General features: G+C 36.2%; 1 protein-coding gene across 1 annotated transcript in view; it reads left to right on the forward strand.

The window, feature by feature from the left end:
* The first annotated feature begins 1137 nt into the window (after window positions 1-1137).
* Window positions 1138-24141, forward strand: part of LOC145692226 (max dimerization protein 1-like) — a 291446-nt gene continuing 268442 nt past the window's right edge. Inside the window, exons 1-3 of the mRNA XM_081767524.1 lie at window positions 1138-1319; window positions 1441-1534; window positions 23119-23148. Of these exons, the coding sequence (XP_081623650.1) occupies window positions 1265-1319; window positions 1441-1534; window positions 23119-23148 (179 nt within the window). The 5' untranslated portion in view covers window positions 1138-1264. The remainder of the gene's footprint in view (window positions 1320-1440; window positions 1535-23118; window positions 23149-24141) is intronic.

The raw sequence follows: 24141 nt of genomic DNA on the forward strand, positions 1-24141 counted from the left end.
GCTCTACCACTGAGCCACCGCGGCCCCTATGCTGAGGAATGACATTCTTCGACGATCACACTACCCGGGAAGTTGGGGGAAGGAAGGAAGCGCACGAGGATCTTTATGCTAAGTACCGTCCCGGTATTTGCCTGGTGTGAATGAGGAAAAACCTCACTCAGGATGACTGGACTGAAAAGGCTTTTACAACTTTCAGACCGTGTGTCCAAGGGCGTCGATTTCTGTTACTTTGGGGGTGTGCATTCAGATGTGTTTCGTTGCAGAAGGCATATATGAGGATTTTAAGACAAATTGAATTCATATTATGCCAAATATTGTATATTTATAAATACAATGCGGGGGTACATGAACAGGGGCCCGACCCTCCCAGGATCGGCGCCCTTGCTTGTGTTCCCATCGAGCTCTATCTAGAAGGAAAATAGCAGGTCCTATCTAAAACGCATGCCCACTTAAAGTGCGACACCTGGCTGCCCATAGCCCTGTGTCCGAATTTTATGTGTCGTGTACAAGGAAACTTTAAATTCGAAAATAAAGTTGAAGCAGTAAACTATCGCATTCTTCATTTTTGTGTACAGAAAAGAGCACCATCTGTATCAATATACTGAACTACTGTATATTGTAATTTGTAATAAGTTACAATTTTCTATATATTGTATGCTTCCCGATTCCGATATAAGCTGCGTACGTGTGTTTTCTATTGCTGTTGTCCTTGAAGTTATCCTGCGTGCAACAATCGTTACGCCAGCGATTACACGGTTGTGGTTCATATATTAGTGTTTACAAGTTATCAATGTAAACACGGAGTCTCCACTGTCACTTTGTAGCTACACCTTTTAGATGTGTATTTTTTACAATTACGTATATGAATATATGTATTTCTGTTATATTTTTAAAAATCAAATTGTGAACGGTTATGAGAAAAATTGGTCCCTAACTTTTTTTTTTTTTTTGATCGAACCAACCATTTGCTGGCCTCCAACAGTCTTCCTCAGCTGTTTGTTTTGTTTCAAGGCATGAGATTCACGTGACTCATCAGCTCCAACAACGACATGGTATGAGCGTTTCCATAGGTTGGTTTTATGACGTTATGAGCGTGTCCACCAATAACATTTAAGCTTCTATCGATTCCCAGGCTCAGAGAGTCTATGCGTTTGACATCAATAAATGCAGGAGAGTTTTAAGGGCGCGGACGTGTGCGACTTGTAGTGCGATAACTTTGTATTATATTTCCTTCCGTTAGGATTTTACAATTTAAAAACACAAAATGAGTATTGCAGCGTTGCTACAAGCTGCGGAATATTTGGAAAGGAGAGAACGAGGTGAGTTAAAGCTCACTTTTGTGTAATTGTATAACCTACCTCCACGTCAACATGGCTCCCATGTCACTTTGTGGTCTGCAATCAGCTGATTTTGACGGAGTGGTATTTTCTTATTTTTCAGAGGCTGAACACGGCTATGCCTCGACACTGCCAATGCCAGATGATCTCAGGAACAACACGAAGAGGCCAAAGACAAAAAAATCTCAGGGAAACAGGTAAGATATATCTAGTTATAAGTCGTAGATTGCATTGTTTTGTTTCCGTGCCCATAACCGATAAGGACCTTGAAGAAATTAAAGACATATTTTCTCCAGTGTTTATAGTTTATTTTGTAAAGTGATCTTATCGTATTTGATGAATTATGAAGTGCAATTATTCAAGCCAATTGTATGCAGTGTTGACACTTTTATCGAGTGAAGTGACTATGAGGTGGCTGTGAAAATCAGAGTGCAGTGATACAGCTTCGTCACGCTTTGTGAATTTATTTATTTTCGTGTGTCAGTTGTTGTAATTGTTAAAATGCAGTGAATAACAATGGAGAGTTATTCTGATGGTTTTCTTTTTTTTTTCCTTTTTTTTTTAAATGCAAAATCTATCGGGTTCAGTTTAATATCGTGGATCGATCAACAATCTAACATTATTTTGCTTTAATGTGTGGGACAGGTAAGTTCCTTCTTATTTTATTAAGGTTCCTTGGTTTTACTGCATGCAAATACTAAGAACGTCATTTTGCTTATTAATTAGGGATACTCGAAGTAATTTAGAAGACGTCAGCTGATCAGCAGGAAATGTTGAAATTCATACGTTCTATAACGTGTGATTATAGGGCCTCATATTTACCGAGGATGTACATTTTGAACTAGTTATAGTGCATTTCAGCTTTCAAAATATACTTGTACTCGAAATTTCCTTTTACTTCTGGTCGTGCTCGGATCATGTGGTATGACTTTGCCGTCAGCGCTGCTCCCTCTTGTACCGCACTGAACAGCTGAGATGTAGGAGTTCCGCGCATACACGATAGCTCGAGATATACTTTGTTTTCGATTTCGGGTGGGAGACACTTTTGGCATCCATCGTACTCTATTGTGTGTATTTATTTCGTGTTACAGCAAACATTCAATAGCATGAAATACATGTTGGTCCGCCTGCGCTCGTAAATTGAAAGGCGTTCCACGAAGGAACTGGGAAACAGTTTCTCTATTTTGGTGTAAACATATTTTCTGTTACGTGTAGATAGGGCGAATTCGTTTGATAATTGAAATCTGTATGCAGATTACCTTTGTGCGTGAGTAAACCGTGCTGCTTTGTAGCGGGATGATAATTGTAGTTGGTGAAAGTGTACAAATTCCGAATTAGCTTATCGCAGAAAGTTTTGCTTGAAGAATACAGTTGTCGGTCTACCATGTACCCGAACTGGATAGGTCTGGTACACGGACTAAAGATCAGACGTCACCCTCTGGGGAAAAAAAAAAAAGTATAATTCTATGTCTTTAGTTTCGCACGTTTTTTTTGTTTTTTTTTTTTTTTGTTGTTGTTTTTTTGTCCGAATTATTGGTTGTAAGACTCACTTTGTTAGTCTAGGCACCCCTAAAATACTAGTTCATGATCGGAAAGGACTTTTTTTGTGTAGGAGCTTAGACATGCCTTTGGTACATGAGATCCCTGGTTCGGTTCCCGGCGGAAAAGAATTGAGTTCATCACAGTGGTTCACATTTCGTGTGGTTCGTCCTATATAGCATCGCTGCTGACAAAGGACGTAAGTGTGAATCAGCTAAAAACATGTTAGTATATTTGGTCTAGGAATTAATTCGTGCGGTTTTACAAAAGATGGCGTAACTAGCTTATTGTCCCATAGTTTTGTTGATCCAAACATGCGTTGAAAACTACTGTCATTGAGCATCTTGTTTAGTATATGTCAGTTGCTTGAAGCGGAAACAACAACATTTTTTCTTCAACTGAAAATGGCGCATTTTGTGCCTGATAAAGTGTTTTTGCGGGGAGTTATTCTTCATTGCTTTAACATGAAGAAAAGTGCTACCGCAAGTCATCATATTTTAGTGGAAGTGTTTGGTGACCATGCTCTAGCTGAGCGAACGTGTCAGAAGTGGTTTGCACGGTTTAAAGGTGGTGATTTCAGCTTGGAAGACCAAAAGCAATTTGGACAGCCAAAAGAATTTGAAGATGAAGAATTCAGAGCATTGCTTGATCAGGATTCGTGTCAAACGCAGGACGAACTTGCAGAAGCATTTGGAGTTGAGCAAACAACAGTTTCCAAACGTCTCAAAGCCATAGGAATGATTCAAAAGATGTCTTATTGGGTTTCACATGAATTGAAAAGAAAGACGTTGAAAGAAGAAAAACCGTTTGCGAATTGCTGCTTCAAAGACAGAAAAGGAAGGGATTTTTGCATCGAATTGTAACTGGTGATGAGAAGTGGATTCATTACGAGAATCCTAAACGAAAAAAGGCCTGGGTGAAGCAAGGTGAACCAGGTCCTTCACAATCGAAACGAGATATTCATTGTGCAAAGGTTATGCTGTATATATGGTGGGATTTGAAACGTGTGGTGTACTATGAACTTCTGAAACTTGGTGAAACTATTAATGGACACCACTATCGACAACAATTAATGCGTTTGAAGCAAGCTCTGGCCTGAAAACGACCAGAATGGAATAACAGGCATAATAAACTTATTTATCAAGATGATAACGCTCGACCACATGTCGCAAAACCGGTCAAAACCTATTTGGAAAATGTCGGATGGAAAGTGTTACTCCACCCGCGATATTCACCAGACACTGCTCCGTCTGACTACTACTTGATCGATTGCATGAATAACGATTTGATTGGACAGCGGTTCACTTCTTCAGAAAATATCGAAAAATGGATCTTTGATTAGATTGCGTCAAAAGATGAGGAATTCTTTCGACACGGAATCCGTAAATTGCCTGAAAGATGGGAGAAAGTAGTGGCTAGCGATGGACAATATTTTTGTTAACGTATTCATTTACTTTGTTTTTTAAATAAAGCTTCAATTTTTATTAAAAACCGCACGAATTAATTCCTAGACCAAATACAATACTGGTCTTTGGATGGAGTGACGTACGCAATTTTCAGGAGTAGGTTCGAGCGAGCACCAAGGTTCATATACTTTAGGGACATGCTCGATTTTCATATACATGTAATTAGGGAAGTTTTTGTTCTCCACAATATCTTTCTAGAGTGGCGTATTATATTGCGGAGGGGCGGAGAGAAAACGCTACTACCTAAGTGAAAGGTTTCGATATCGTCTATAAATGAGACACTTTTAGCTTCGTGATTATTACATAATTGGATTATTTTGGTTTTACTGAGTTAGCAAAGGACTTCTTTTCTTCTTATGTCGTAGAAGAACGTTTGGATAGTAAAGGTGTTGGGACAGGTTCTGCTCACCATAGTTTTTTTTTTCTTTCTTTTTCGTAGAAGAATGGTTTTAAATGTTAGCTGTGTTGAGGCAGGTTCTGCCAGAAAATTGTTTCCGGAATCTGTTTATCTCGTTGGCTCCTCCTATTTAGGTCTGTACGGCAAGCAATGTTTGTTACTTTCGATTAATGTGACTTACAATGAGTATGTTGTAGATGGACGACTATGGATGGACCTACCGGGTTTTTACATTTTTGAACCCTTGTCGTTCGGATGGATATCGTTCATACTGAAGAATTTCTTGTTGAAACATTGAAATATTTATCTCTAAGTGAAATTTATGAGTTAGTTCAGTTTATTCAGAATGACGGTATCTTGTAGCTCCTTTATTTGTCAGTCATAAAATTGATTTCTCGGTTACTCCCTTGTACCTCGTTTAAGGTGCACCGAGTTTGAAACAAAATTAGCCTAACTCTTCATAAGGAATTCAAAACTATTCTTGGTCCTGCTAGCCATCAAGGAAGAACCTTTCTATTCATTTCTTTATTCTCCTTCATTCTATTTAATAATTTTATAGGCCTATTCCCTTATTTCTTTTTTTTTTTTTTTTTTTTTTACTTGATTTAAATTGTCATTTTACCTTGAAAGTTTTAATTGCTACATAAATCATCCTGTATTGACTGCAATGAAAGTAAAGGTGTGTACAGTATCCTGTAGTGCAAGGTGTTTTAGTGCATGTGACGGATATATGGTCAGCATATACTTACCTTACACTTACACTTACGTAAGTGTAAGGTAAGTATACCTTGAAACCACAGCTTATGAGAAGTAATGACCGATAAAAGGCGTTTGATATATGACGTGAGGTCAGCACATCTGGCCCATATCCTTTCTTTTCTAAGTCAAGGAGGCATGGTGGCTCAGTGATAGAGTACTCTTCTGTTGCAAGAAATCGTGGTTCGATTAAAGGTTATGTGAATGGGGACAACACCGTGTCCATAGATTTTCTTGAGTTTCCTCCCCCATTCTCTTTCCACTAATTCTTTCGTAATGGTTCGTTATAATTAATCATCTCTCCCTTCTTTAGCCTAGAAGGCATAAACGTAGGACATAAAACAGGAAATTTTATTTTTTGAAAACTCAGTATCTTATTGCTTGATGTACGCTTCTGTCAGCGCTAGAAATTATCTCTGTCCATCGGAATTGAATAGCTATAGAGTAAACCATGCTGATCAAAGTAATGAGTGCACGGGAACATGCAGCCTTATTATTTCCATGTAGTCTAATGTAATGATTTGGTCATGAACTAGTAGAACTAAAAGTTGCTATTGTACTTAAGGTATCTTATGTCGAGCATCTTAATTCCAAATTACTGTTTGCTGCTGTTGCTTAATTTTCGGTGGTCAGAACTGCTGCTTTCATCCACACTGTTCAGCTCCTTTAGATTAACAGTAACGAACGTATGAGAGAGGTACAGAGGAACCACACTAACTTTGTATGAAACTTGTTTGATCACATAGATTGACGCATGTTAATAAGTATTTGAACTTATCATTTATTGTGTTCTGTTATAATATTTCCGAAGTTTCAGCACTTTCAGTTGAGAGATTGAAATTCTTTTCTGGAAAGTCTTTTTATCTGTCAGATGTCATCTTGCACTTGGTTGAAGAAGGGTAAAGTTATAGATCTTAATAACTAGGTTTATTCTTTAGAATTTCCTCAGGTGGAATTCTGTTTCTTTTGAAAACTTATAAACGAGAATTATTCTGTAAAATTTATGAAGCTGAATACGGTTTCCAAATACATTATACAGTTGTTGCCTACAATTTCACTTGAACTCATTTTTTGAATCAAACAATGATGACTGAACACTATTGATAAATTATAGGTTATAAATATGTATAATGTATAAACCAGGGATCGAAGTTTCAAGTTTGAATTCAGTCGTCCAATCAAAGAGTTTGGTCTCCATTTTTTTCTTGGCAGTTTGAAGGTAAGGCAAAGTTCATATGACCTAACTAAAGTATTTGATTGCCAATGGCCGGAATTTTCACGCCCTGGTAGAAACTACGGTTGCGGACGAAACTTCGGAAAAATTAACAGGACGCAATAAGTGATGTGTTCAAATACTTATTACCGGTATGATTAAACTTAGTCTTTGTATATTCATAGATGTAAGAACTAATCGTCAGATTCTAAAAGAATTTCCAATTTCTAGTTAGGTAACTCGAAAGAAGTGGTCCCGACAACTGAAAATTAAATAACGTTAGGAAACAGGAACATGGGAGTAGGACGCTTAAAATAAGGCAGTTTACGCAATTTCGAAAGTATATGTTCTGCGAAATATTTAATTTGTTCCCCGTGCTCGGTATGTATAAGTAAATAATAACGTTGTAGGCAAAGTTGTGTTAAAGTTTCTGGAATAATACTAGGGAACATTAGAAGGTTAAATGAAGCAGGGGCGTCAAAATTCTGACCGGACTTCCGGGATTTTTTACATTTTTTATTTTTCTAATTTGTACTGTCGATTGCTTTTTACTTTCATGAACCTCATTTTTGAGCTCGAGGTATATATTTCCGTTTGTAGTGTTTAATATTGTGTATATCTTGGATCCTTTGTCAATATTGAAAATTATCTTAGATGTAGAGTTACTCTGTATATTTTCAAAATGTACTTGTGCTTTTGTGCCGTAAGTGCTATTTAATTATGGAGGCAGTATCATGCAACTAAAAGATCCAATTTACAATAATAATTGTCAATTGTATTGGTGGTATTCATATTTAGGATCATTCCAGATATAATATGGTCTTATTATTTTCGGTTTTTTTTTTTTTTTTTTTTTTTTTTCCTTAATCAAGTTTACTTGCTAGTTGGTGAATCTAAACAGGACATAAAAACAGAATTCTTCCTTAACATCCCTGTATTAAATATACACAAGGTGTTTCAAGACTTGTCTTGTCCCTTCTATATACTTGAAGCATATTTCCAGTGCACAAACACTTTTTCTAGTAATTATTTTTCAACAGGGACATTGTAGCACTTGGTCGTATATAACGTGGAACTGTTGAATAAAATGGTACAACATTTCAATTTTAAAAGGAATTTTATTTGAGTTATGGGATTTTCCAAAGTGAAAAATCCCTCCACAGCAGCGCTGCGGAATAATACACACTGAAGAAGGGGGCAAGTGAAAGCCTTGAAACTCAATGAGGTATGATATAATACAGGAATGTTAACATGAAATTCCTTTGTCTCTTTAAATATTAAACATGCATCCTTTAATATCCATCAATAAATAAACAGTATGTCTTTGTACAACACTATTAAAACCTATAATCATCCTTAGAGGAGGAAGGGGGGGGGGGGAGTGCGTGTTTGTGTATACTTTGATTTTTGTATTGTAGTTTGTGTATTAGGAGACTTCAGATTGAGTTCAGTCTGATTTGCTAAGAGTCTAGGATCGTGTGTGGTGATCTCATGTAAGGCCTTTTTAGAAAGCTAGTTGTTAGCATATGTTATTCTCTGAAGGCAGCGTTTTGTCAGGTTAGAATACTAAATGAGTGAAGAAACCGTATCAGCCTTGCACTTACATGTTTCCTTGAGTATACAAGATTGTTTGCATCTTGAGTTCGTAAATCATTCTGATTATAAATTTCAGGGTTCCCACAGACCTGGAAATTCAGTTGAGATCAGGAAAAGTTAGGAATTTGAATTTTGTCAGGGAAAATCTGAGAAATTATTGAAAAATGCTTTAATGTTAGGAAATTATTGAAAGGTTCTTCAATGTCAATGCCTTATTTGGTAATGAAGGCAACTTGGAAGTAATAAGGTTATTGGGTACTTAAGAGATCCTGCAATACAATATACCTAGGTAGAATAATAGGTTACAGATGCATTAAGTTATCTATATCAAGGTGTGGTTGTGCCGTGACTTGTGGTTCCGGTGTGTGGTTCGACTCCATGATCAGTTGAGCTGTAGCATTTTGAATCCCTTAATGTAGAAAGAGAGAGAGAAACCCGAGGTCATCATTTCGACCCTTGATATAGTATATGTGTTTTACGTATATTGGAGGGGTCATAAGTCTTCGCCCCCGGTACACCGGTTTTAATTGTTCGTTTTGTTTGTTTGTTAGTTTGAAAGTATTCTCTTTCGGTTGTGCCAGTTAAATTTCATTAGGATCGAACCGTAGTCTTCAGATCTAGACTATAAAACTTCTCAATGGCTGACAGCACTCATACCATAATTGTGTGTATGATCACGCATAATTTCGACATAGGTGCGCCAGTTTTGTAGATTTAATTTTTGTTTGAAACAATATTTTCTCGCGATAGTTTCGTGTAAATTTCATTAGGGTCTGATGATAGTTATCGGAGCTAGTGAAACTTCCCAACGGTTGATAGTGTTAATATCATAATTAATCGACTTTATTGTTTGCATGCTCATGCATAACTTCAACACAGATGTACTGATTTTGATTATCTTGTTTTGGTTTCAACGATTGTATATAGTATGCTTTCTTGCAGGTTCCTTATTTGTTGTCATGAGGGTATTATTTAACTTCTCCCCTAAATCACTTGGTATTGACTCTTTCTCACTTAGTAGTGATTACGGTTCGTTACTTGTATTTGTGATAAGTATAAATACGGTGTGGATGTATGGCATAAAAACTGCAGTGCAGAAAACACGAATCAACGTGTGCTAAGTGGCCATTATGAAGTACGAATGAGCATTTTTATTGTACAGTCTCCTATTTTAAGGTTTAATTTAAAAAGAATAGCTACAAGGTAATTGGCCGCCTCACAGCGATAATCACATTGCGTAAAATTAGGAATTTACACGAAAAAATAACTATTTTGAAGTGCAAGGGTGCATTTTTCACCCTCAATATACAGCAGTCTTGAAGTTTTTATTTATGTTTTTATTTATTAGCTCTACAGAATTACTTAAACTTTGAGTAGAAATTTCCAAGTGATACATTGTGTAGATACTGAGATATTAATCTTTGTATTAAGTTCTACAAAATATTAGATGGCCTTGAAGACGACCGGGATGTTTGAAATTCTGAAACTTTGGTCTTGTATTTCTCACAAACTATTAGGATTTCAGAAGAAAAAATTTACAGTTCTTCATACCATAATAGTGTTAACAAGTACATGAAGTTTTATTAAAACCTGTATCGGTGGGTGACATTTCGGATTTTTTTCTGGGTGATTTGACGTGGAATGAGCCTGCTATATAACGAGTCAGGGCAGGAGCGTAGCGGGGATCCCGAGCGTTAGCGAGGAGGTGCGTCCGTAGGGAGTAGGTGTGTCAGTGATGATGGATATGCGCATAAGCTGTAAGTCACTATAAGTCACAGTAACGGCTCCTGAGTTGGCTATAGATTTGGGGGATATTGAATGCCATCCTTATCATGATTTAATAGCAGTCTTTGGAGTTGGAGCATGAAACTCCTCAATAGCTGATAGTCTTGATATCACGTTTATTTTCACATTTAATTCCAATTGCAAATATATTTGGTCGTGCATGTTTTCTAGGCTGGCCCATTAGGTATCGGACTAAACTAACAGGGTTACGAACAAATGGAAAGAATAAATAATCTTTTGTCAAGGAAAACATGAAAATCTGTAGGAACCCTGAATTAGTATTGCTAATTGGGATTGACTACATTTATTTTCATGAATTCTTCAATCGTTTATGTGCTACAATAAACTCTCTGTGGATTCATTTAGCGCAGACATTTCGAAAACTGAAACTATTTGATATACAGTGGAAACTCGATTAATCGTCACCCTCGGGACCGGGACCATGACGGTTATGCGAATAGACGGATAACAGAAATATCGTTATAAACCTCTACAGTAAGTAGATTTAAAAGGTTCTGGAACAAATAAATAACCTTATACAAATGAATAATACATGTTTATACTGTATTTAAATTACTGTACTGTACTTACATACAAGAGTAACACTGAACTGGTAGTGAAATAACCTTCTTCCTTTTTTTAAAATGGATTGAACAGGACCCATGGATTTAAAATGGATTGAACAGGACAACTTGTAATGATTGAACAGGACCAGAGTAAACCGTATGCCTTCCATGTTACACTAATATAGGTTCGTCTTGAAAATAATTCATAACAGTTTGGAATTTAATTTCTGGCATCTTGAGTGTTTCAAGTCCATGCTTTTCTCCATAAGGGTTTCAGTACTGTACCAAGTTTTTGTGCGGAAACTAGCATGACCGGAAGTGATGCATGACTATTTCAGTCCATTTCCCTTACAATTTATTCCGTGCTCTGCACGGCACATTTAAAGTACAGTACTGTCCGGAGCAGTGACGGATAACAGAGAGTGACGGTTAATCGAGTTTCTACTGTACTCTTTTTTTATTTTTTAAATTTCGTGGCGCAGTAAATCAAAACAAAACCTGGGAAAATAAGTTTATTTAATATTATGCATATGTGAAATGTAAAGAGACTTATATATTTTTTTTTTTCAGTAGGCCTATTTATTAAAAAAAAAAAAAAAGTGTTCTCCAGTGCGTATAAGTTGCTGTAATGAGCATGAATACATGCATTTACTGAAATTTGATTAATGTAAAGCTTACGGCAAAGAAGTACCACTGGTTTCTTTTTCCTACTTTTTCTGGTTTTAGTTCTGTGTCAACCATAGCTGTTATAAAGGGAGAAAGCTATGGGTCAACTGATTGCTTTTCTCACCCGTAGATTTACATGTATTATTAATTTTGGAATAAAGTGATATATTTGAATAGGGTGTTTGCTAACGCATAGAGAATTCACATTCTTTTTAGTTCAATCAAACTATTTTAATATTTCTAGTAGTTTGAAGGCTGCTGTCGGAGACATATTGTTTTACGCTCAAGAATAATATTTTTTTGGAGGGGGGGGGGGGGGGTTAAATTCTTGTACATGGAAAATGCACTGACGAATACGGATTTTTTTTCTAAGTTATTTTTTCTTTCTTAGGCAGCCATTTCTTGAGATACTGTGACCAATGTTAGAGTTGATACGTTAATTGCTTCTCTTTAAAATATTGAGCTCCTCCGTGGCTAAGTGGTTAGCGTACGCTCCTTTGGTGTGGAAGACGTGGGGTTCGATTCCTGGCGGGAGCTTATGTGATTCGGATTCCACGTTAAACCGTAGGTCCTGTCTTATATAGCCTCGCTGCTGAAAGGGACGTTAAACTGAAAACCAACACAACTCTCTTTAAAATATTATGGCTGAGACATGTATTTCCAAGAATATTTGTGCGGTAGAATGTTAAATCAGGTCGCTTGCAAACCTTGGAAGAATTAATTTTTATAAGAAAGTAAGAATACAGAGAAATAAATTCCGCATGTTAGTTTGATTTTTTTTTCATGATATAATATGTGTGTATATTTAATATGGAGTAGTGATTGAGATTAGAGTAGATAACTGAAGGGAAGGAACTAGGCTCGTATTTTTCATTTTTTGTACAGGAACCCTAGCAAGGGAAAGTAAACCCACATTTGGGGAAGTGCGAGTGTAGTGCCCCTTTATGCTGCTGGATTTAGCTGCTTGGGAAATTGAGATTGAAATGGGACATACTGAAATTTTCAGCTTAACCACAGGAAAGCAAAAATATATTTCTTCTCCTAATCCTAAAAGCCCTCACAAATAATGGGGCTGGTACAAGACATATAGTACCTGATTCGAATCTATAACAATGCACACACTTAGCATAAGTGATTTTTTTTTTTTTTTTTTTTTTTAACATGGTCGATTCATTTTTACACTCATCATTCTACCAGTTTCTTTCAATTTATTCAGGCAAGCACAGAGAACTTTCGATACTCAAGAAGTCCAAATACCGAAAAAGAAAGGAAGAAAGAAAGAAAAAGTAATGGCATCGCTCTTTTTGTGTGTGTGTGTGTGTGTGTGTGTGTGGGTGTGTGTAAAAGGTAAAGTGTGACCGTGCAGCGTAGCCAGTATTCGGCGCAGCTCCCTTGACGTTGGAGTTACTGGCTTTAATACCATTTCTTAGTTCTTCTTCATTGGTTGTGCGTTAGGCTCAACTAATTTTCTTCATATCACATTGCTAAGTCTTAGTAGTTATTTATTTTTTCTTTTTCTGTTGCGAAAACTTTTGAGAGGACTGCGAGTTTCGTTTTTCTAATTCGTGTACGTACAACAAATCACCTATTCTACTTTTCCTCTTTAGATTTCATAGTTAACACCTCTCTTCCTGTTGTTATTCCTTTTATCTTCTTAGTATCCTGTATTCTTTGCGGCGGTTCCGCAAGTTTTCTTACGTATTATTTTTCAATTTAGCTCGTCCGCCAAGGATTTGGTTTCTTCAGATTTATCAGAAGCCACAATGCTTTGTATCGAAGACAAAGGCATTTAACAGGCTCAGGTAGATATCTTATATACTGACCAGAAGTGCATAAATGTCTTTACAGCATCCAGTACTTGTGAGCTTGATTAGTTTTCTAACTGGCATTGCTTTGTTTAGCTTACGCAATCCAACTTGTCATGATGTTTTGATTGCTTCTCCACCTTATAAGTGCTTGAAAGTTTAGTATCCATTATCATTTGGGTTTCCTGAATTATGTAACTTCAGAGCTGTAGCGAAGAAAACGACACTTACGAACAAAGAAACAAACATAAAAGCATTAGAATCATTTGGTTTGAAAGTATGCTTATATTGTATTATTTCTGTTTGTATTATACTACTACTCAGTTCGATCACATTTTTATACGAGCTTCAAATATTTTATGTGAGTACTGGTTGCAAAATTGAAGAGATGAATTGTCTTTTTTTTGGTATGTTGTGAGACAAGTACTGTAGTAAGAGGCCTCTACTAAAAGCTGCATATTGATAGAACCAGTGGCGTAGCAGCTGCCCCCGCAACCCCCGCAGTGCGGGGGTCCCGAGGTATAGGGGCCTCAAAGTCTTGCGATGAATAAAGATATAAAGAAATAGAACTTAACCTTACTTCTGTCGGCTTTACAACTAGGGCCTTTTCTCTATACTTTGCGGGGGGGGGGGGGCGCAAAAGTGTGCTACGCCACTGGATAGAACCTTTTCTTTCTTTTTCTTTATATCGTGACAAAATATTTGTAGTTGAAACCTGGAAATTAGTTTTAAAGTACTTCCTCCAATTTTATTTGAGCTCCTATAAAATGTGACTAAAGCTTTAGGTTATCTTAAGTGGTGGTTCCATGGAATTAAATTTTCGGCATAAGTAATACCGACACTGAATCATTATACTTCGAAAATGGAGAACACATCGCGTCCATGATTCTTATATTTCTTCGTGATATATAATGAAAGAGAGATGGAACAATGTGAATTTCTTCATTTTGAAAAATAAAATAAAAATGTCCTAAATTTCTCGGATAGAAAGGGAAGCATGGTAAAATCTTGGCGAGTTTATTTAATTTATTTAAGGAAAATTCTCTCCCTTCCAGAATGCTTGCATCTCTATGATAATGCCGTACTGTACTCAGTTTTTGTATACATGGCGGTTCTAATACTAAATTTTGACTACTGGTTCACTTCTTTCTACAATTTTCAGTTTTGCATACATGATTTTTTAGAAGGACCAGGGCACATTGCTAAGTATGCGAGCTTAGTAGCCCCACGTAGCTACTTTATTTAAACAGTCAGTCTTCCTTGCTTCAGAGTACTCAGCCAAAACATATGCAAAGCGACTCTACCGAAATAGAGGTCACGGTAGCAGAGCGCTTATATCTGGTATAAGAAGTCGCCAGTTCGACCCCAAGGCCATACAAGTTTGTGGTGGACAATATCGTGTCCGTGCATTTTCTTTGGGTTCAATGTATTACACTTATTCAGTTTTATTAATCGTCCTCCTTCTTTAGCCTAAATGGAATAAGCACCAAGCATTAAAACTTACACTTCGTTTTTTCATGTGACTTTCGTGTGAAGGTGATGACATTAGCCTTAAAGTGCGATGGAGTTTTTTGTTTTTCATATTAATTGAATAATTCAGCTGTTTGAAGTTTTACTGATAACTAAATACATATGAGTCTTCATTTACTTGCAGTTGATTTCTGGACTCGGTAACTTCTTTAACTTTGTATCAGGTGTTCGATGCTTAGAACAAGCGACTGAGCAATATATATTCTCAAAAAGATTTTTCTACTTCAAGCGTACTATATTTGTTTGGTGTGATAAGTTAAATAATTTCACTGATTGTTCAGGTTCCTTTGATAACTTAACGTTTTATGGTGTTGTCCTTTGAAAAAGGAAATCCTTCCAAGGGAGGTTTGAATACTTGAGTTTTACTGTTTCTGCCATATTGCTCTGTCAGTGGCGGCGATTGGACATTAAAAGTGTGTGTGTTTGGGGGGGAAGGGGGGCATGATATGATCTGAATATTTGCATATCAGTGTTAGTTTTCCTAGAAGGTTGTATAACTAATAAGATAATGTCTTTTCAGAAATACCATATATTATATTTCATATTTTATTAAGTAAGTTGACAAGAGCGACGCAAGTAGGTGCTTGCCCTTTGTGCTCTTAAGGTTGGTTTAAAGGAACAACCAAGTGAACTTTGTGGTGGACAAACACCGTGTGCGTGGGTTTTCTCGGGGTTCTCCCGTTTCCTCCCACTTTCTTCATTCCACCATTTCATTCATTACTCATCATTACCGTCTCCTTTAGCCTAACCGGCATAACCGTGGGACGTAAAACTCAAAGATTTCATTTCATTTAAAGGAACAAGTTTTGCCGATAGATGGCACTACAGTCTTCGTATCTCTCCCATGTATTTTTTACCTTTCACGAAAATTCACGATTTCTCTTACAAATTTCAACTTACAGACTTAAAATTTTAGAAAAGGAACTTCATAATCTTTCGAAGGCAGTAATCCGTACCGATTTTTTATTTAGAATTTTCTCCATTGTTGAAATGATATTCAAACCTTTAACAATGGAACTGTTTCAAAAATGAGGAAAATTCTAAATAAAAAATCTGCACGGATTACTGCCTTCGAAAGATTATGCAGTTCCTTTTCTAAAATTTTAAGTCTGTAAGTTGAAATTTGTAAGAGAAATCGTGAATTTTCGTGAGTAAAAAATACATGGGAAAGATACGAGGACTGTAGTGACATCTATTGGCAAAATTTGTCCCTTTACACTAACCTTAAGAAGGGATTTGATTCCTTGCTCATGCACATCTTAAATTTCTATTTGGAAAATTGTGATCATATTATTTAATAACAAATTTGCAAAACAAATAAATAGAAAGGATAATATTAATCATAATAATTAATAATGAGGCCTGTTTTGCAAAACTTATATTAAAACTGGGGATTAATGAACAAATTAAATTTTTAATTCCACACATGTCATTAAACGTATATTGTTACTCTTCGAAAATGAAATATAGTTAATACTACAAGCATATGCTATGGCATTTAAAGAAATACGCAGTTACAAATTTATTGGCTTTGAATTCCAATTGAAACTCAGTTCCTGTAGCTTTCGTAACTCCATGGGAAGAAAAATAGTCAATACGTACTCACGCAAACGACAAATATTATATGGCACCATTTTTTCTATGAAGCAATAATACATATGAAAACTTTACATTTCCAAATGAAACTATATACATTAAGGGGTCACTTCAAAAAAAGTAGGGGGCAACTGCCAGTATTTCCTGTGTGTGACTTTGACTCAGAGGCTACATTTTTCGTCACCTGTGACAATTAAAGATTGATGTTATTCGCGAGCGAGTATGAAGTGACAGATAGGTTACATACATATTGTCTTAGTGCATGGATTTTCCACATCGTCAGCAACAATAACAAACTTTCTACATCTTCCCCATGGTTTGTTGATGTGGGTGGTGTTTGTCGAAGATTGTGTGGTCACATCCTATTTGTATGACGAATTCCCGTGTCGTTTCGATGTGAGTACATATGGATTTACCAGTTCAAAGCATTGGCGTCTCTGGCATCTAAAAATTGAGGGGGATGAGGATATGCCATGGATACCATGTTGGAAACAGCACTCTCTACCATCACCTTGTATATCAATTTTGGGCCAGATTCGTGAATCCTTACTCTGTGCCCTACGCAGTTTCGCAAGTGTAGTTTAGGTCCTAATACATTTTATCCGATTTTTAGGTAATTAAGAAGTTTTATGACGACTCTCTTCATTTGATTTCAAATTCCGAGTATTTCTTTATCTTCTTCTTCTACATTCTAATAAACAGATAAATATATCATCTACCTTTCCATTCTTTATTTCGCTATATATTATTGAACTTGTCCATTAATATTGCTATTTCTTTTCGATTCTCCTTAACTTGGATTTCGATTTAAGGCGAAAATACATACTTTATACTTGTTGTCATGCAACTAAATATATTCTTTTCATCATCTCATGCTACATTTCGCTCGTTAAAGACTCATTTCCATCTTAGTTTTTACTTTTCTATTTTCATCGAATTTACTTCCGTATATGTATTTCTATATCCTTCCCTATTATCACCTTTAGTCTATATTATATTTTCCTGCCCTTGCCAGTTTCCCTTCTTAATTTGCAGTTCAACATCTTACGCATTATTTTCACTTTCAGGGTAACTTTGTTTCCATACTTTTCGTTCCCTCATTTTCCAAAGTTTCTCCCATTGTGCGCTTGTTTCTCTGGAGGCACAACCAACCCCTGTTTCCATTTCAAATTTTTAAGTTGCCCCCCGTTGGAGATATTCACGATACGCCACTGGTGTCGTTACTATTTTTATTGACGTCTACACATACGATTTGGTAGTTCAATTGTTTGTTTGACAGTTCTATGTGCATTATTAGCTGAGATAAAGGCCTGCTACGGGTAGTCAGATACAAATCTGCAACAACGCCTCTAGCGGCTAAATGCGAAAGGATATGACAAAGTCTGTTCTCTAAAAGTTGCATGACATTTAATGTCCTTTCGAATGATTCCAACAGCTATATCCACTTTCCATTTCAAATTTTGAAGTTGCCCCTCGTTTGAGGTATTCACGAGACGCCACTGGTCTCGCTACTATTTTTATTGCATTCTACACATACGATTTGGTAATGCAATTTTTTGTTTGAAGGCTCTACGTTCAGTATTAGCTGCGGTATAGGCCTGGTACGTTCTTATTGAATCACCCTATATATATGTGAATGTGTGTGTGTGTGTGTGTGAGAGAGAGAGAGAGAGAGGTGGAAACGCATTTGAGAATTTGGAAGAACTTCTTTCTCTTTGACGTTTCTGATGAGTCTTCTCCATAAAGTCCTGCCCCGAAATTCTACCCTCTTGATACCTATCCCCTGAAGTAATTCTTAACCATACCCATCCATTCCCTTCTTGGTCTTCTTGTATCTCTTCCCATCCACTTCCATTGTCACCACTCTTCTAACCACAGTCGTTTGTTCCTGTCATTAGGGGCCGCGGTGGCTCAGTGGTAGAGCGTTTACCTCTGGTGCATGGGGTCTCGGGTTTAAACCCTGCTCCCGCCAAGTGAACTTTATCGTGGACAAACACCGTGTGCGTGGGTTTTCTCGGGGTTCTCTCGTTTCCTCCCACTTTCTTCATTCCACCATTTCATTCATTTCTCATAATCACCGTCTCCTTTAGCCTAACCGGCATAACCGCTGGACGTAAAACTTAAAGATTTCATTTTATTTTGTTCTTGTCATTAGATGACTGACCATACTGCTCTTCCTTCTTGGGCATTTTTAGATAACTCTAACTTTGGTTGTTCCCCATACTCTCTTCCCTAGTTCTGTATTCCTTTGTTATTCAACATATCCAGTGCAGCGTTCTCGTTTAGGTAACCATATAATTCAAACTTTTTTCGCGCGCTTTCTTTATTGGCATTTGTGCTCCGTGTAACCTTTTTGGTCTAACCACTGTTTCGTAAATCACCCATTGATTCATTACCATGACATTTCTTCGGTCACACAGAAGGGTACTTATTTTCTTCCAATTTCACCATCCTTTTTGCATTCTGTGTGTTATTTCCACGTCCAAATCACGATTCTTTGCGCCAGATGAGTCTACATATTTTTCCGCTTCTTTCAATCGTTGTTATTGTAGTCTTCCCAATTTCGTTCTGCACTAAACTCGAGGGGTATTTCGTCAACGTATTTTATTTATCTACTAATATCAGTGTTTCTTCTTCCAGGCATGCTTTTGGGAAGGGGGGGCATTGCCCCCCCGGAGCTCTGAGAGTGCCCCCCGGAGAAGACCAAAAAATACGTCTATAATATAATAATAAATAGAATAGTACCAGCAGTGCCACCCCGAAATTCTAAGTGTGCCACCCCGGAACATTGTTTCTGAAAAAAAACACTGACTTATACAGGGTGGCCCAAAAGTAGGTATACAGCCCGGTACTGACCAACTCATTACTTTTTATATAATTTCTTATTTTTATCCATCAGATAGACTTAGTTTCTTTATTATTTGTTCTTAAAGCCTTTTTACTTATATCTTAAGCTCAGAACAACCGTGGCAAATAAACCCATAAGCTAGAATGTTATATTTGATCTATTCAGGGCTTTATGTCATTAGATTGTTCATTTTTGGTGTGAAACGTTGGTAAAATGTGAAGATGATGACGGCTTACATCCTTCTGCCCACTAAAGCCCGTTGGGTTGAATTGTCCTCTGCCACTTTTCCACTAATTACGAGAGCTATAATTCCGTGGTATATTTGGAAGCCAGATATACACGCAACTTGTTTTTCTCATTGTCAGCTCTGTAAAATCATCGAGTTGTATACATTGCACGAGAGAACGAAACAAGTGATAGTTGTGAGTACTTAAAATTATATTCCTGTAGCCAGAGGCGGATCTAGAAAGTAAAAGCTGGAGGGGTCGGCCAGAATCCTGACTATCGTAAGAATACTTATATCATGAGTTTATTATAAACTTTCAAAAATATGTAAATAATAGCTTAAATTATTTTTGCCACTCAAAAACTGTGGGAGCCCTGTGCTAGATCCTCCACTGCCCGTAGCCAAACCTCTTCTTTAAAAATTGTTACGTGAGTACCGCAGGATTCAGAAACATGTGTTTTTGGATAACGCACTTATTAGTTCCACAGTGAAGTCATGACACGACTACGGTAGGTCCCATTGTATAGGAGATATGGACCTTTAAAGTTCGTTTACGGCAGCCTATAAATCCGAAATGACGGAGTTGGTCTATATTTTTTGTCGTATCTTGGTGTCAGGAATTACCTCCCAAACGTTGTAGGTCTTGTTTTGAAACACCCTGTATATATGATGTTTATACCTAGTTCTCAATTCGGGAAACATTTTATCCTGAGTTTTAGAGAGTTCAGTTTAGAAAATTAAAGCTATATAGTGCTATTTTGGATGTGATGCTATGTAGTTTAGTATCATGATCCACAGAATTCGTTCGTTCTTTACTGTGGATAGCGTTTTAAACACTCCCTCCCTTAAATTTTATCGAACCCAACGAATGTTATATATAGTTACAGTAAAACCTGTTAACTTGGCTATTTGCCTGTGTTGGTTTTTCTTTCATGGAATTTGCATTTTCCCACGTACCTTACTCATTACTCTGTAAGTTGGCCACCAGTGTACCTTGGAACTTGGACACACTGAAGCAACGTTGTTTTCATGCTGTTAATGTTAAATCCACCTCTGTATGTTTGACGGCCATCATGGTGTGCAATCATAATTTCTTAGAATTGTTTTCACAACATCTTTTACTGTTCAGTGTTACAAGAAATCAGGAAACCAAAGGGAAGCAGGTTTATATGTTTGGTCAAGAAAAGTTTGTATGTTTGTGACCAATCCTTTCGACACTGAGATCTCGAAAACCACAAGTGCTAGAAACGTGCCGTTTTCGCTGGTCGATTCAACATTTTATGTAGATTTGCCAGTTCTCATTCAAATTTAAAAAAAAGTCTTTATTTTTCTGTTCGTTTCATATTTTAAGTGTCATTTTGACCCTATTAGTTTAATATTGCCACTAGGACCTTAAGGTTGATATCCTTGGGAAAGACAACCAGTTAAGGAGCTACGTATAGCGGGTTGACGGACATTTCAGGCGCTATGCTTTGATCTGAATGACAAAACCTATTGCAATGTAGCAACTTTTTGAAGGCTTATGGACCCACAATGAAGCGTACTCGGATATGAAATTATAAGAAAAAATATTTACATTTAGTATCATCTATCACTTAACCAAGTTTGCCACAAACTCACTCCAACATTCTAGATATTAAAATACTGTACTACATTTAAATGTTTGACTATAGCAATTCATTCCCTTTGAGAGTTTTCCTATCCTTTACTTGTGTCCGTAAAATGACTTGCACAGATATACTGAGAAGGATATTCATGCTCATATTAGAACTGTGCGCTGTGTAAACAGCAGGTTCAGCTTATATAGATAGATAGATATACGTGTGTGTGTGCGTGTGTGGCGAGAGAGAATCATAATGAAGAGCTGTATAGGTGAAACGCTGCCTTCAAGGATTGCTACATGTAATGAAGATAAGAAAGATAACCTATCATGCAACAAAATAAGAATTGGATTATTAAGGTATCTTAAAATAGTAGCAGAAATCTCAATTTTCAGTTCCTCCTAGTTCTTTAAATTTGCTAAATTGAACGTGTGGTGGAGAAGGCGGTACTCATATACATACAGCCTCATTCATCATGAGTTCTTTAATGAAAGGTGCCCTATACTTCTCTCAGCGATGAGTTTTTCAGATTGGCAGTGTTGCTATAGACAAGTTCTTTGGGGTACATGCCCTCTTGGGCCCATGTAGTTTGTACCAATAATTACAAATGTAACACTTTCATATTTGTCTGTAGCTTCTGAGACTAGCGATCACAGTAAGAGTTAAAGAGTTAAAAGAAGTTAAAATGTAATTCAAAAATTATTTATTCGTTCCGTAAATGTTTGTACAAAAAAAAAAAAAAAAAAGTGTTATGGAATTTCGATAATGTAAAGTGCATTAAGAAAGTATTTTATTATTTTCTGTTTTTAATTTATATATACTGTCTAATTATATATACACATTGTATTAACAAAAAGAATTGTGCGAAGATATATTGCACTTGGTCAGTTCCTGTTGGTTTCATCCTGCAAGTGAAAAGTGCTCCTTTCGTCCTAATTTTAAATCAACTTGCTAACAGTGTACCATAGCGTTCAAAGCAGCCGATCAAGTCATTTGTGCCATTCATGAAAATGTGCAGGATGTGCAAAATAGGATATCTGAATATATGTTACACCCGTCCTCTTCGCTCGTAAGAGTTTACAGAACATGAAAGGTAGTTACATTGAAAGTATGATTATAAGGGCAACCCAAAAGCATAAAGAGCTTTAAAAGCATAATAGCAATGTAGACATATGGTTGGTGCCTTGAACATGGTTGTGGTTGTCTAAGGGTCCAGAAAAAAAAACTAATTTTAAAAGCATAATAAGACATAATTTTAGAAAATAAAGCATACTTTAAAATATATAGCATAATTCTTGGAAAATTATATTTAACTGCAAATTTAACATACTGTAGTAATATTTTTAAAACCAATATTTACATTGCAAAATCATTTAGAACATTAACAATGCAACAATGGAAAGCTTATTTTTGTTTCTGTAAATTTTTCGGTGTAATACTTTGATGTGGAGAAAAGAAGAAAACTTTTTGCCAACAATGAATAGTACACAAGAACTCCACACTATATTGTTATGTGTACCTCTTGAACTTCAGCACTTTCTGTAATTTTTGATGGCATCTTTTACTTTCCCTTTCTGTATACTGTATATGCACCTCTAAGGCGCACACAAGTGATAGAAACAACTGGTTCGAGTAAAGCATCTCTCTTTACAGTGCATTAAGTAGGAAGTTCATTAAATATGAAATAAATTGTTTGCATAAAATAGTAAATATTGTACATTATACACAATTAATATAAAACAATGATTGGAATTAATAAAGTATAATTTGGAAAAATAAATTATAATTAAACAAAAAAAAAAAAATACAGCATAATGTGGGTTGTTCTAATGATATAGTATACGTTCGGCCAAGCGCTTGAGAAATCACCTACCTATCTATTCGTGTGCACCTCTTACAACTTGTGCTAAAGGATAGGGAGAGCGCGTGATAAGCAAAACAACTCGGACCGAAAGGAATATAAAAAATTGTGATTTCTGCTTTTGCTAGGTCTCATGAACAACAATCAACGTTGCAGACTTCATATTAACATTATCAAAATTTATGTTCGGTTCTTTGCTATTCGTGTGCAATAATTGTTTATACCCTTGGGAAGGCATATGATTGAACTGCATATGTTTTCTTTTGCTTCTTTTTAATGTTTTGCTCAATGCATGTATATGTGCTTAATCGTTTTCTTTTTTCTTCACAGGACAACTCATAACGAACTCGAAAAAAATAGGTAAGTACAAAAAAATCCTTACAGTGTAACTCGTTGACTATTAGTTTTATTTGTTTGAGATTTAATGGTTTTATGCAGTTGACAAAAATATGTTCCAAACCATTTCAGAGGTTGAGTAGGGATCTTCATTTAAACACGTTTTCACCCTATTACAAAATATTTTTTATTCTAAATAGAAAAACAATCTGTGTATATGTGATACATTGTTACTTTTAAAACATTTCTTTTTCTGAATATCGTGAGGCTGCCAAACTAAGTGAAACATGTATATCATGGGCAACCGAATCAGGAATACCAAACGTAATATAGCAACCATGGAGGTGGACCTCCTTCTAGAAAGTTTTCTTCGGGCGCCCCATATATATATATATATAATATGAAGGAAACATGAACATAAAAGAAACTCGATATGCATGGACTTTTCAGCTAAATTCAATACGAAATACTTACAGCTAGTTGTGATGGCAGAAAATTTCACAGTGGTGCGTGAAGTTCATACATCATAGTTGCGAGAGAGACGGATGTTTTAAGGCTCTTCCTCTAGTTTGAAAAGTTCTGATTAGATTTTTGATCATATAAGTTCATGCTAAACATGGTTTTATTTCATTTTCCATTTCACCAATTATTTCATTTAGTTGTATCAGTTTCCATCACCTTTACCTTTGACTTTAGAATATTGAAAACCAATTAACTCCGATTCTTTTCTTTTCTTTTTTTTTTTTTTTTTAATAGCATGCAGTATAAATATGCGTTCAATTCTAACGGCCTGATTAAGCATATAATCCCAATTCTTCAGTGGATGTAAAATTAGAGATCCCACAGTTCAAATTTGTACCCAATTCTGATTTAATTATAATGTGAAATTTTTGAATGAAGTGTGGTAAATTGCTGTGCTACCTACTTCAGTTGTTGTTAAGACTGTACAGTAGAACATATTTGATTAAAACCGGAATTGCAATTCTGAACGATTTATTTACCTTTATTACCTATAGT

Source organism: Thermobia domestica, chromosome 1 (assembly GCF_964235325.1).
Source record: "Thermobia domestica chromosome 1, izTheDome1.hap1.1, whole genome shotgun sequence".
NCBI classification, from domain to species: Eukaryota; Metazoa; Arthropoda; class Insecta; order Zygentoma; family Lepismatidae; genus Thermobia; species Thermobia domestica.